At 30.7% G+C, this 14419-nt stretch overlaps 4 protein-coding genes across 6 annotated transcripts; 2 read left to right on the forward strand and 2 right to left on the reverse strand.

The window, feature by feature from the left end:
• Positions 1-72: 72 nt before the first annotated feature.
• LOC106653505 (mediator of RNA polymerase II transcription subunit 15-like) lies at positions 73-3920 on the reverse strand. 3 transcript variants are annotated; one of them, XM_023459877.1, is made up of 14 exons: positions 3607-3628; positions 3533-3538; positions 3376-3437; positions 3208-3295; positions 3089-3137; positions 2849-3013; positions 2095-2762; positions 1868-2029; positions 1611-1726; positions 1460-1542; positions 1221-1391; positions 821-1121; positions 648-750; positions 73-560 (listed from the first exon to the last, which is right to left on the reverse strand). In XM_023459877.1, the coding sequence occupies exons 3-14, from the start codon at positions 3429-3431 to the stop codon at positions 153-155; spliced, it is 2370 nt and encodes a 789-aa protein (XP_023315645.1). In that variant the 5' UTR covers positions 3432-3437; positions 3533-3538; positions 3607-3628; the 3' UTR covers positions 73-152. The 3 variants fall into 3 exon arrangements, with proteins under 3 accessions (XP_023315645.1, XP_023315641.1, XP_014228446.2); XM_023459873.1 differs by adding an exon at positions 3844-3920 and having other exon boundaries at positions 74-560; positions 3533-3614; XM_014372960.2 differs by having other exon boundaries at positions 74-560; positions 3533-3836.
• Positions 3921-5208: 1288 nt separating this feature from the next.
• Positions 5209-9906, reverse strand: LOC106653436 (mediator of RNA polymerase II transcription subunit 15-like). The gene is made up of 13 exons (XM_014372877.2): positions 9540-9906; positions 9271-9355; positions 9095-9182; positions 8967-9018; positions 8672-8878; positions 8296-8582; positions 7409-7588; positions 7181-7302; positions 6990-7066; positions 6451-6618; positions 6095-6383; positions 5918-6020; positions 5209-5828 (listed from the first exon to the last, which is right to left on the reverse strand). The coding sequence occupies exons 2-13, from the start codon at positions 9333-9335 to the stop codon at positions 5340-5342; spliced, it is 2127 nt and encodes a 708-aa protein (XP_014228363.1). The 5' UTR covers positions 9336-9355; positions 9540-9906; the 3' UTR covers positions 5209-5339.
• Positions 9907-10308: 402 nt separating this feature from the next.
• Positions 10309-11950, forward strand: LOC106653464 (peptidoglycan-recognition protein 2-like). Its single transcript, XM_014372912.1, has 3 exons — positions 10309-10489; positions 10847-11233; positions 11549-11950. The coding sequence occupies exons 1-3, from the start codon at positions 10429-10431 to the stop codon at positions 11749-11751; spliced, it is 651 nt and encodes a 216-aa protein (XP_014228398.1). The 5' UTR covers positions 10309-10428; the 3' UTR covers positions 11752-11950.
• A 524-nt stretch (positions 11951-12474) lies between these two features.
• Positions 12475-13500, forward strand: LOC106653456 (peptidoglycan-recognition protein SC2-like). Its single transcript, XM_014372904.2, has 4 exons — positions 12475-12597; positions 12679-12842; positions 12955-13117; positions 13191-13500. Exons 1-4 carry the CDS (start codon positions 12519-12521, stop codon positions 13373-13375), a joined length of 591 nt encoding a protein of 196 aa, XP_014228390.1. The 5' UTR covers positions 12475-12518; the 3' UTR covers positions 13376-13500.
• Positions 13501-14419: the final 919 nt, after the last annotated feature.

Genomic DNA, 14419 nt, shown 5'->3' on the forward strand with positions numbered 1-14419 from the left:
TAATATTAATTAAAATTTTTATATAATAACTTTGAATCTTGGAAGAATCTTAAATATAGTAACATATTAAACTATACTCAATGACGTTCTCATTCTTATCTATTGAATCCTAATCTATTCAACTAAGTTATTTAAATATATCATTTATACATTTATGTTTTAATAAATGTACTACTTGGTCCAAAGCTGTTTGAATTACTTGAAGAAAGAGATACATCTGTCTTTATGTCAATTTTATCTAGTTCTACAGAATCACGTTCATTATTTCTCATTTTTTTACCACAAGCTACTCGAACACTCATTTCCCACAAGTCAAGTAGATGTGATAAAGAATATTTTTCAGGCAAATTAGCAAGCCTTTCGTTAAGAGCTTTTTGTAACATACTTAAGTAAGGAGTTGTGTAGTCATGATTAATGATTATACATTTTGGAGAAACTTTCGGATACTCCATAGGCACTGTAACCAAAATTGGAGGCACACAAGGTAAGTGCTTATCATCTAATGAACAAACCAACTGAATGCATTTCGAGCCACTTTGTTGAGTGGGGTCTAAACTGATCTGTAATTGTTGAAACATTAATTAATTTAACTCTACTTTAATTCAATCCTATAATCACGGTAAATAATTTAATCAGTCGATTCTTACTTTGAATTTTTGATCTAAACGAGCTATTTCTCCTTGAAGAACATCTGGTATTTCATTAGGATTATCTTCTAACTTTTGCTTTTTTAAGGGAGGAGGCATATTTCTGAAAATAAAGAAATTCTTCTTTTAAATAATTCTTAGTGGATTTCGAACACTTTCTTAAAATATCTTACTTAATTGGAGGTCCAAATAATGACTCTATAGTTGGTGAAAATGTCCGATGTAATGTATGATTAGGATTGGGTGTTTGAAGATGTTTGCTCACTACTTCCAGTAGTGGATTCAACATTTGATGGTCTTTTAAATTTGCACGAAGAATAGAACCAGATTGAGTTTCAGATTTTTTAGGATCAGATTTCAAATCCATTCTTTCCAAAGCTATTTCACATTTTTGTAAAACTTCTAATTTCATATTGGCACTAGGGTTTGTTAAAATTTCATAGAGTGCCTTCATTTTTGTCACCTTTTCAGTACCTGAAATAATATGTGTTTGTAAAATTTAGATTAAATTTTTTTCAACGTGATAAGAATTTATATATCATTTTTTAGTTTATAATCATTTTGACAACTTACATCCGTCATTAATTGATTTCAAAATCATTCGATTCAATGGTTCAATATATTTTCGCAATTTCTGTATTTTTTCTTTACAAGCATGATAGTTTTCGTCTTGTAATGGGCTTGCTGTTGGTCCACTCATCACACTAGCAGGAGTATTTAATGAACTACTAGGCGATAAAGCCACTTTTTTACAACACCATAAATTAGTTTAATGAGTTAAAAAATAAAACTAAATTTAAAAAATATATTACCCATGGACGTCCTTGAATTTCCGATTGATGGGTGTTGAGGACTAGGTGAAGGTACAAAAGCAGGAGATGGAACCATTTGATTGCTTGAAAAATTGTTCAGTTAAATAATTTGTTTGATATGAAGGTGATGAAAATATTATTATTAATTCACCTTCCAGGACCTAGGTATCCACTTGGGCTAGGTAGTGATGGGGAAGGAGCCTGATTAAGAAAATGATTCGGAGTAAGATTTCTTTGACCAGGAAAGTTAGTATTTCCAATATCTGGCTGTAATTGGTAATAAATTTATATAAGCCATACATATGAATGTTTGAAAAAAGAAACACTTTTTTTCAAAATTTATATTTCATTTCTTTATCAACCAGAGTACTTAGAAATTATTTATGAAATTGTTACTTATTCAATTACCTTGCGCTGCATATGATTTAACTGTTGAGGCATTTGATTAACAGTGACTTGATTAATATGCTGTGGCTGTACATGAGAGGGTGATGGCTGTGATGGTAATGCAATCGGTGAACTTCTTGGACCTCCAAATGAATGACCTCCAATTTGATTTGGCATATGATTCTACAAAATTGAACATAAATTGTAAAAAATTCATGCATCTGTGTAAACTCAAGTATCGTAGTTACCTGAATAGTATGTTGCATTGGATTAGATCCAAGTCCGCCCATAGGACTTTGATTACCTTGTGATGAAATTTGAGGATTTGTAGATAACTGGTTCATTTGATTCATCTGATTTATTTGATTAACTTGATTAACTTGATTAACTTGATTAACTTGATTAACTTGATTCATTTGATTAATATGGTTCATCTGCTTCATCTGATTCATCTGATTCATCTGGTTCATCTGGTTCATTTGGTTCATCTGGTTTATCTGGTTCAATTGATTCATTTGATTTATCTGATTCATTTGATTCATTTGGTTCATCTGATTAGTTTGATTCATTTGATTATTGGGATTCATATGGTTCAGTCTATTAATCTGATTCACTGAATTCATTTGATTTATTTGATTCATTTGATTTACTTGATTGACCTGATTTACCTGATTCACCTGATTCATCTGATTCATTTGATTCATTGGATTTATTTGATTCATTTGGGACATCTGATTCATTTGATTAGTTTGATTCATTTGATTTAACATAGCATTGCCTGGTAAATTATGCATTTGACCCATTTGATTCATACCCATCAGTGGGTTTAACATTGTATTCATTGCTGATAATTTATTCTGTACTACTTGTTGAACGTTCATTGGCTGTGTTGGACGTTGATTTGGTGTTTGCAGTACTGTATAATATAATTGAACATTGCTTAAAGTTTTTTTACTGCAAAAGAAAATAAAACTTACAGACGTTTGATTTTTGTTTACTCACAATTAGAAGTATTGTTCCCAATTTGTCCTTGTGGACCCATATTTGATTGATTATTTGTATGCAAGGATGCATTTGAATTATTTGGGAGACGTAAAAGTTTTTGTAGAGTCCCTACATTGTCTATGCCCTGCATTCTATTTGAATCATTTGATTTTTCTAAACCTTCTATAAAAAAAAAATAATTTTTAAGTTCTTCTGAAATAATAATTGTTCTGCTTGAAACTGTTTATAAAATTTTACTAGTTCTTATTTGTCCTATGGTCCTTAAAAAATTTTGTAAATATTCATCCTAAGACAATAAATTGACATTAAATTTTCAAATTCCTTTGAGTTTATGCTGTTACAAAAATAATCTTTACCTTCGTATTAGATTTGAAATAACACACATTTTCTAGATCTGTAGCAGATTTTGGTAAGTTTAGACGCCATTTTCTTATTTCTTCCTCTCTATAATTGATTATTTAAATAACAAGAATTGTTAACAACAAAAATCAAGTATGAGTAAAATATTTTCAACAATTACTCACATTGTACTAATCATTTGCTGTCGGTTAATAGGTTGTCGCCAATCTTCTTCAGACATTGTGAACTAAGTTTAAAAAAGTTGAAAATAAAAAACAATAACTTATTAATAACTCATATACCAAAAAGATTATTATGAAATAGTAAATGTATTTAACATACCTTATGCTAAAAGCAAAATAGTGCAAGTTTGTTTTAATTTTTTAGTAATAACTTAATGTCAGTTGAATATGTACCTGTCAAACTTGAGTAATAATAATAATTGAATAAATACTCTCAAAGTATAATCATTTGTTTAATAAAAATTAAAAAAACTATTTATTCTAGGCCAGAGGTCATGCTTAACGTCGCGTATCATAATCATAACCTTGCTAAATTTTTTAATCGATGTATGATTTTTAAACAGGTTCAAACCAAAATGACCGCTGTGTATATCAAGTACAATAAAAAATTTACTTATAATCATATGTAACCTTTTAGGCAACAATACTAAAAGTGACAAGTGTTCTGAATCACGGACCGATGACATGTCATCTCATCTGTTGTTTACGTATACATCAATATGATATATAGACCAATCCAAGCAAACATGCCTCTTGCAATATGGTTGAGTACCGATTTAACTGCATTTATGTGCGCAAGGTGCAGAGTACCTTACAAATTTATTTTTTTTTTCTAATCATTGTGTTTGAGTAAGATCAAAAGTAAACATCCCTTTTCATTAGTCTAAAACTTCTAGTACTTATTTTCTTTGCTTTACTTCGGGACAATTAAAATTCAGCTAATTTCATCAGAAAAGAGTAAAGATTTGAATTTTATTTCAAAACTTTTGAAACGCGGTATTTTTTCAATTAAATTAAATGAATGAAAAATTCTATGGTATGGTAAGAAATCAATTTTTGTGAAGTTTTATACTATTTGATACCTTTTTCAACGGTTTGGAAAATGATATTGACGTCCATATACCTTCATTAAAAAAAACACAAATGCGCAGAAATTATTTTACTTCACTTTCGAGCTTAAATGAGCGCCAGAAGGTAAATAATACTATAAAAGGTTTCTTGATCAAACTTGACGCCTTTCTAGGATTTATCCATATACTAGTACACAATGCACATTCAGTGCAATGGATCTCACTACCAGTGCTTTTTACGTAAAGATTTCATAATTTTATGGAAACTTAAACTGTTCATGGTAATGACGAAATATGAACTAATATCTTAATATAATCATATTTTTTTCATAATTCGCATGAACGCTTTATTGATTAATAAACGTACAATCTTTTAAAAATGTTCATGAAAATTCAAATCGATTAGTATTTTTTACTTAAGAAGTTTATATTAAACATCTTTATTAAACAGCAAATTTGTACAAACATAACTATATTCATTGTGATAAGTATTATTTATCCTATTATTTATTAATTTATTTTTATTCAATCCTATTTTAATGTTAAAATTTAATGTTTTATTATTATAATGTCAAAATACATTAACATATTCCAATAGAGATAAAAATGTTGACTGAGAAGACAATTGGAAATCTATTTTTAGTACAGTGAAATTTAGGTCATCAGTCTCATATTATCTCATATTATTGTAAAGAATACTGCTTTAAAATATCGTTTGTAGTAATAACGATAAAATAAAATGTTGCGCATGGTTACATGAGTATTGTTTAATTGTATGTAAATTTTAATTTTATAAAAATAAAACTACCATTACACAAGAACTTTATAAATTGTTCAAATAGGTTTTACATTGACTCAATTCAATATGAATTCAAACCAAACATTTTTTACAATTACTTTTTATGTACAATCACAGAATTTAAAATGAATTTTAAAATTAAATTTTAATATAAACTAAAATATACAAGCAAAGTTAATTGATCCATTATTTAAGTACAAAAATGTTAAACAAATATACTTAATAAAAGCTTCAAATTAGGAAGCAACATTTATAAATTATGAGGTAGCTAATCCAACCATGTTGCTAGCAATAGCATTATTTACAACACTATTGGCTACAGTTGTTGTGGTATTGGACATTATTGAAGTTGTAACTGATGTCACATCAGTAACCTTGGACGTAGGAGAAGTTGTTGTAATTTCATTTTTAATAGTATGTAAAATAATTGAAGAAGCGATTGACCCTTGATGACGTAGAATTGGGGCACTGGCCTGACGAACACTCATTTCCCAAGTATCCAAAAGCTGGGAGAGGGAAAATCGTGTGGGCAATTTTGTTAGACGGGCATTTAGACCGCTCTGAACCGCATTTAAATAAGGAGTCGCATATTCATAATTTGTTAGAACATAGCGTGGAGGTACTGATGGATATTCTATGGGTACAGTCACAGAAATAGGTGGCACACAAGGTAAATGTTTATCATCTAGCCAACAAATAAGTTGAATACATTTTGAACCAGTTTTTTGAGCAGGATCCAAGCTGACCTAATAATTATTTTTAAAAATTTCAATGATTTTTTTCAATGAAATAAATATTCTTTTCTAAAAGTTTGATTAAAATACCGGTTGCTTACCTTAAAACGTTGATCCAAGCGAGCTATTTCGCCTTGAAGGACATCCGGTATTTCACAAGATGTTTCTTCCGTTTTTTGTCTTTTTAGTGGTGGAGGCATGTTTCTAAAATCATAAAAACAATTAACTAATACGATTATAATTAAATATTAATACGAAATTTTTGTTCAATAGCATACTTGATTTCTGGTCCAAACAAAGCTTCTAAACAAGGGCCAAATGTTCTTTGAAGAGTATGATTTGCTACTGGACTCTGCAAAAGAGTATTAACTACTTCTAATAAAGGAGAAAAAAAGTGGTGTTCTTTTAGCCCTAAGGGTGGTATGGCAGGACCTTGAGCTTCAAATTTTTTAAAGTCCATTTTTTCTAAAGCTATTTCGCATTTCTGCAATACATCCAATTTTGTACTTGAACTCGGATTTGTTAAAATTTCTAATAATATTTTCATCTTGTTTGTTTTATCAGTATCTGTTAAAAAGAAAATTGATTCATCAAATCAATCTAATTGAAAATTTTGTACAATTGAATTACTTACTTCCTTCAGCGGTCATTTTCAAAATCATCTTCCTGAGTGGTTCTATGTACTTGCTAAGTTTTCTAACTTTTTCTTTGTATGCTTGAGACATTTGTTCATCTTGTAAAGGACTCGCACCAAGAGCGCTTCCAGGTGTATTTAAAGAACTACTGGGTGAAGGTGCCATTGCTAAAAAAATAAATTATAGAGCATTAGGTTTCTTTCAAAAAGTTAAATTTTGATAATTTTTTGTTATGTTGCGAATATTCTAGAAAAAAATTCTACAACAATTAATGTCAAAGTCTTGTGGTAACGTGTAAACTTGCGCAGACCTAAAGTCTGTATCTTTTTAGGCAAGTGCACAATGAAATGCCGATGGTGTTATCACTAGATTTAAATCTAAATAGGAGAATTCAGGGCCTTAATGGCGTTGCTTCAAGCCGACTCAGTTTCAGAGAAACTCGAGTCAGAAAGCAAAACTGATAAATTATGTGTCGTTAATCTTTCGATAAATCGGCACATAAAATTCTTATAAAATCTGAATAATGTTTTCTTCTTACCAACTGCTCTTTGAGCACCAAGCATAGAATGCTGCGGATTCGGCGATGATACTAGAGCTGGAGATGGAACCATTTGACTGTAATTAAAAAGAATTACCATTCATTATTTTTTAGTTATAATTTTATGGCTTTGTTCTGCTGCTCAAAGATAATTTCATTGGAAGATTTTTTATAATTAAAAATAAAGTTACTTTGTAGATGTAGGAACTCCTAAACCACTTGGGCTAGGAGCTGATGGTGAGGGACTTTGTCGCAAAAACTGGTTTGGAGTAACATTTCTAGGTCCTGGATACCCTGAATTCATCATTTCTGGCTGAAAATATGATATAGATATAATCAGTCATCTTTATATAATTTTTATTTTTTGTAACATTATTCCATCAATTGCCGCCAATGTTACTAGTAAAAAATTTACTTACTTTTCTCTGAAGATGCATTTGCGCTTGAGACACTTGATTTGCAGCCATTTGTGCAGGATTCATTTGATTCATAATTGGTTGCTGCATAGGCACCTGTTGTTGTTGAATCATTCCTTGCTGCATTCCAGCATTAATAGGCCCTCCAATCTGGTGTCCACCCATTTGATTCTGCATTTGGTTCTAATGAAAATAAAAATAAATAATTCTAATAACAGTTATTGTTAAATTACTGAAAAAAATGGTGCATTCATTGAGCTTTAAATATTAATTTTAAATAAATATCGAATATTTTTTAAAATGAAGTTTGATAGCATTCATTTAACACTTGTAACCAATTGTCTATTAAATCCATGTTGTTCTTTATTACTTTTAATCTTCCCTTCATTTTTTAATAAACAGTTGATTAATTGATTTTGAATATTTATGCAACACTACTAACATGCTAGCAACGGCTTTCAGCAAGTTCAACATTTCAAAATTTTTCGACAGAGTCCTTAACTTGATGATTTTTTTTAAAGGAAATTTTTTATCCGGCAGAGTAGTCGAGAAATCATTTTAAAATTTTTAATTTAATAATTTTACGTAAAGAATCAATTTATGTGAGTTCTACAAAGTAGTTACAACGAAAGAAATCACACTAATTGCAATTAAATGTTAGCTCTAGAAGCTGTGAGACTACATTACATTTTATGAATATTAGATTCACAGATATTAGATTCAGATCAGAATACTCAAACTTATTCAAAAAATTACAAAGTTAGGTACAAGTATGAAAAATTGACAAAAAATTGAAGTTAATTAAATGCAGAATTTTTTGTCGCTTATATAGAGTCTTATATCAATAGATAAGACTGAGACACCAAAGATTCCTGTATAATAATTATTACCTGCAATGATATTTGATTGGATCCCATTTGTACATTCATGGGTGGTCCACCCATTTGTTGAGGTTGCCCAGGGGGTCGTACCATTTGTTGACCCATTGTATTTTGGTTTACCTGATTCATTTGAGCCAGCATTGGATTAGGTTGCATATTTTGCATTTGATTCATTTGATTCACATTCATTGGAGGGCAACCAGGCTGGCCTGACATCATTCCCATTCCTTGCATTTTATTTGGAATTCCTGGCATATTCATTGGCTGTCCTGGTTGTTGATTCAGTGTTTGCAGTACTGGAATGTACATTGCATAATTACAGTACCAATAAATGATTTAGTGATAGACTTAACAATTTGTATTAATAGTAAAAATGATCACTTACAATTACTAGGATTAGAAACAGGGGTCTGTTGAGGAACCATATTTTGATTGTTTTGCACCGGCCCTTGAATTCCCATGTTAGCATTATTTCCAGTACCTTGGCGAGCTAAAGTTTGGAGAGCACCAATCGGATCTGGCATTCCTTGTTGAACAACTGGGTTTGCATTATTCAGACCAGACTGCATATTTCCAGCAGTTTTTTTATTATCTAATATAAAAAAAATTATTGTAAACTTTAAATCAAGAAATTCTTAATAAAATGTTAATTCATTATAAACTAAAAATAAAGTCCTTACTCATTTGTGTGATGTGCAATATCAGTCTAGCTACAAAGCTTAAATAATCATCCTGTAAAAATGATTTCATACTTCAGTTTAGAACAACACTATATATATTAAAATTATTCAGTAGTGTAATCAAATACCTTAGTTTTAGCCTTTGAAAATACATGACTTTCCATGTCAGTTGCATTTTTAGCTGTTGGTATTTGAAATTTTTGCATATTCTCTTCGCTACAAGAATGTTCAGAATTCCATAGTAAGCATTGATCATTTTATTCATATGATAGTATAATATAATTAAGGAAGTAGTACAACTTACATTTTTGCTATCATGCTTTGTCTAAAATGTTGTGTTCTCCAAGAATTTGGGTCTTCTGACGCCATTTTAGGGCTATGATTTTATTCTATAATTAAAAAAGTTAAAAAGTAAGTTTTTTTTTTTTTTTAAGTTAGTTATAAGTTACAATGTGACAATGTTATGCACTTCAAATTTATTTATTTATATTTTTAGATGCCATTTACTTCAAATTTAGCAATTAAAAACTAGTCATATCAAGATATTTTACTTAAAAATTATCATAATCTTACTTGCAGAAATTACGGATCTCAAATTAGTTTATTTCTTAATAAATTTTTAACGACAAATAATAATTATCAAACACTTCACAACACTGAAATATTTTACAAAACAATGTTTTGGTTATAGTCGGTGATACAAATATATTTCACTGTAATGTTTCACCATAATCCATATAAATAACACTTATGAAATAATTCATTTCTTTCAAATGTTAAAACGTTGAACGAGGTATTTAAATTTTCAATTAAAATCACTCGTTTTGTTCAACATTTATTTTATAACCAAATATTATAATTTGGAAGATCAAAGCGTCACCGGAGAAAAATTGTACTGAGTGATTGGAAAACGCAGCTCAGTAGCTTACTGCTTTACTTGACACAATGCGCCATGAGTCCACTGTCCATGCGAACTGAGAAGGACGGAATGAGAATTCGGATGCATCTGCAATGACGGTCATGCCATCTAATCAACTGACGAAGTACTAATTTGAAAAGACACCATAAGTCAAAAATTGAAATAAAATAACAAAAAACAACATTTTAAATTAAATTAATTATAGTTATAGTTAATAAATGATTCCATGTGTATTAATCTTCTGAAACCTAATATTATGCATTTAATAACGTATCTACAGGTATTCACAAAGTGAGACATCTATTAAGCAGAGCTTGCATAATGCTAATATCAATATTTGTGGTCAGTTGGCGATCTAAAGCATCTTGCAATGAGGAAAGTATGCAATTACTAGTGATAGGTCATTAATTGCAGCGATATTAATCGAATGATTAAGAGCATCACTTTTTTGTGCGCACTACAGTGACATATTGTTGATTCGATTCAGAGCGTTCATTATCGCTGAAAAATATCGCTACCTAAATTTTGTTTAACGATAATATTATGTTTCATGTGTTATTAATTAATTTTATTATTACAAGTGCTTTCGTGAACGACGCTCAAGGTATATTTTACGAAATAAAGGGATTTATTGTTCATACAGTTTTACCGATAAATATTGAGAATTTTATCTTCATTGGACAAAGTATTGAGCATAAAAATTGCCATCACTTTCTTGGAGAGTGAAAAAAAATATGAATTAACGATACAAATGTCATTAGTAGCAGTTTATGGTTTGGAATGGTATGAAGGCTCATGACATGAGTAAGGACTAAGGAGGAGTCTAAAAGTCGTCCTAAAAAATACTTTCTTTGGCACTTGTATCGTACTTTGATTTATACTATTGATTTATACTATTGACACTTGTATTGCAAATGACTATTATAAGACACGCAAAATAATAATATTTATCAACGCTTAGAAATAGTTTGCTCTGAGAAGTCTACCGAATGCACGAAGAGCGAGAGCGAAGAAAGCAGGGCCTGTCCGCGCATCATCAATCGCGAAGGCTGGGAGGCCCGCCAAGCTCTGAGCTCGACTCTCATGCCCGAGAGACCGGTTCGCTACGTGGTCGTGCACCACGGAGGCGTGCCCCGTTACTGCTACAACCGATCGAGCTGCAGCGCCATCCTACGCTCGTACCAAGACTACCACCTGGACAATAATCACTGGTCGGACATCGGTTATCAGTTTGTCATCGGTGAAGATGGTAACGTGTACCAAGGCCGAGGTTGGGACAAAGTAGGGGCGCACGCGCCCGGTTACAATAATCGGAGTATCGGCATCTGCGTGATCGGTGATTTTACCGGTAAGTTTTTTTTGCTTGCAGTGCTTATTCTTATCTGAGGAACGAACAGGCGAAATCACTTTTATTCTACTCATAACGTAATCAATTCATGATAAATAGAACTACAAAATTTTAAATGAAGTTATCGAATATACTGTATAAGAAGTCGAACACACATTTTAGAAAGCAATTCTATAAAGTCTCCAGATTCTTTTGTTTTTTTTTTAAATCTATGTAAGTTTGATAAAAGTACTTTTTACTGTTTGTACACCTTCCTCTGGTACCCGGAGTACAAAGATTGCTATGATGATTCAATGTGGCGTGTTGATTTTATAGAAAGACTACCAAACGCGTTGGCTTTGACGGCTCTGCACAAGCTCATCGAGTGCGGCATCGCGATGAAAAAATTACGAACTGACTATCGTGTGATCGGACACAGACAAGCAAGGAACACCCAGTGTCCGGGCAATGCTTTTTACCAGTACGTCAGAAAAATGCCCAACTGGATGAACAGTCCTGATTTATTATTATCTAATTAGAACTGATAGCACTACCGCAGTAAGTGTTGAATTTACACGTGAAATAGTTACGAACATTAATGTTCACAAGTGTTTTTGCGTACTATAATCATGCTTGTAATTTTAATAAATAAAATGTGTACAAGAAAAATTTCAAATTGATTCCATGCACTAGTAACGTATCATTACTTAAAGGAAGAAATAAACTAATGATCTTTAATACGGAGATTTAATTCTATAATACCCAAAATAAACAAAACCATAATTTTTCAATATGAAAAGATGTGTCAAATAAAAACTAAAATTACTTCCTCACAGATGTATGCAATCAAGTACATTCGTGTGTGCAGATACCGTAATTGATAGTAAACAAATAAATAATTTTAAACTAAAACTCCGAAATTAACTAATAATTTAATATTAATCTTGCATTAGTTAAACAAGAATTATTATGAACGTATAAAAAAGTTTTAATTTTACGAACATCAATTAAAGCTAATTTTAATTTCTTACATCTCAAGTTGATAACACGCATTTACGATTTAAATTTTAGATACAAAAACCTAATCGGTATTGTCATTAAAACTTGAAATAGTTTTCGGGACACAATTTTTTCCATCCAAGCACTGATTCATTCTCGACACATGTATACGTTACCCGTTTTTATCGTTCTATTAATAAAAAAAAGTATGCGCGCATGCGATTTACATAATTTCTCGAGTCATTGGTGCCATTTTCTCTATACTGATGTTACTTGATACTTTAAGATTGTGAGCTAAAGTATCAAAATGATTTGTAAATGTATTTTATTAATTTCAACACTAATAGTGGTTCAATGTAGATCAATATTGAAAGACGAACAAGTGGGTAAGATATAATTTATAGACAACAAATTATTTCTATCTATTATGTTTAAAGTGAATATTAAATAATTGTGAAATTAAATAGAAATTCCAAAAATAATATTAAAATCGGAGTGGAGTACTAAATCAATAAAAGCCCAAGTTCAGCGATTACAGGAGAACCCACCTTCCTATGTTGTTATTCATCATTCTGCGACAGATACTTGTACTACGAGAGCAATATGTCAAGCTCGAATAAGAAATTTTCAGGTACATAGTTAAGAGTTATACTTGCATAGATATCAAATAATAAATAATGTTCAATTTTACTAGAAGATAAATTGAAAAAAATAAGACCTACTTTGTATTGTAAATTTTTCAGGATTATCACATAAGAACTAAAAAGTGGAATGATATAGGATATAACTTTTTGATTGGAGAAGATGGTAATATATATGAAGGTCAGGGTTGGGACGTAGCTGGTAATCACACAAGCAAGTATAATGAAATGAGCATTGGAATTTGCATAATTGGAAACTATAATAGTAAGTTATAAATCTAAATCATAATTATACTATGTTTTAATGAAAATTTAACACAAAATTATAAATCATTTAGATCGTGTTCCTAATCAAGGCGCAATAAGAGCAGTTCAACTTTTAATTGAGTACGGCATATCTTCAAATAAAATAAATGAAAAATACTCACTTATTGGTCATCGACAAGCTGGACATACCAATTGTCCTGGTGATAAATTGTATGAACTTCTAAAAACCTGGACTCATTGGACTAAATTAATGTAAAAAACTGATTACTTAAATCTAAGTGTATAATATGAATGTTCATGAAACAATTTATAACTATTGGGAAACTTTCTTTTATATAATATCATAGTAATAAACAGTTTTATTATAAAAATACACTCTGTAACGACCATGAACGTATGTAAAAAATAACCTGTGTTTCGTTAATAGAAATTAACAGTTGAGAAATTGCAGTAAAATAAAATGTATCTGTTTACATATCTGTCATCTGTCATTGTTTTAATCATTGATAAATATGAACAAATCCGAATAAGAATTAGTCTGCGGTCGATGAACTAGCGAATATGTAGTAGAAAGAAGTCAACGATCATGGAAGCGATACGTGCGCCATTAAAAATGGCAGAATAGCGGATGCAAGTTGCAACTCGAATAGTCGAACCACATAGATACATATATATGTGAAATTGAAAAAGCGCGACCGGTGCTCGGTAGGCGCGATTCAGATGTTGAACGTCGCGATTTTGATGTTCGATTCCCAGTATACCCTTGCTTTGTCTTCACCGATGAGTTCTTTCAAAATTCGACGCCGTTAGAATCAACTAAAATTTACGTTGTTATTTCCGCGCGCGACAGCCACCCATCACCGCCCTATGCTCGATAGTTTTGCACTTCGTTAGTGGAACGTTTGTTCATGATAAGTGTTGTTTGAATTTTGTCTTTTTTTCTGTTATCATTTTGAAAATGTACATCAAACAGGTAAGAATAATTAATGTTTATTTTTGTAACCGTCATTTTTAAAGTAGTATGATCGAAGCGAAATACGCATCGTTTTGTTTCAACGTATATTTGAAAAATGGCATTTTCATTTCATCACCTACGAATTATATTATGAGCGTAAATTAATAGAAGCTATATCGTTTTTTATAAATAAAGATAATACTGGAAGGATTCAAATCTTATGGCGAGCGAACAATTGTTGAACCTTTTCACCCTGGACATACCGTCATCAGTAAGATTATATTACGCAAACATATATTTGTTATTTAATAGTTTCCTCTTATATTTTATAACAATTTCATTTTA

This window comes from Trichogramma pretiosum, unplaced genomic scaffold (genome assembly GCF_000599845.2).
Source record: "Trichogramma pretiosum strain Unisexual culture from Peru unplaced genomic scaffold, Tpre_2.0 scaffold60, whole genome shotgun sequence".
In the NCBI taxonomy this organism is placed as follows: Eukaryota; Metazoa; Arthropoda; class Insecta; order Hymenoptera; family Trichogrammatidae; genus Trichogramma; species Trichogramma pretiosum.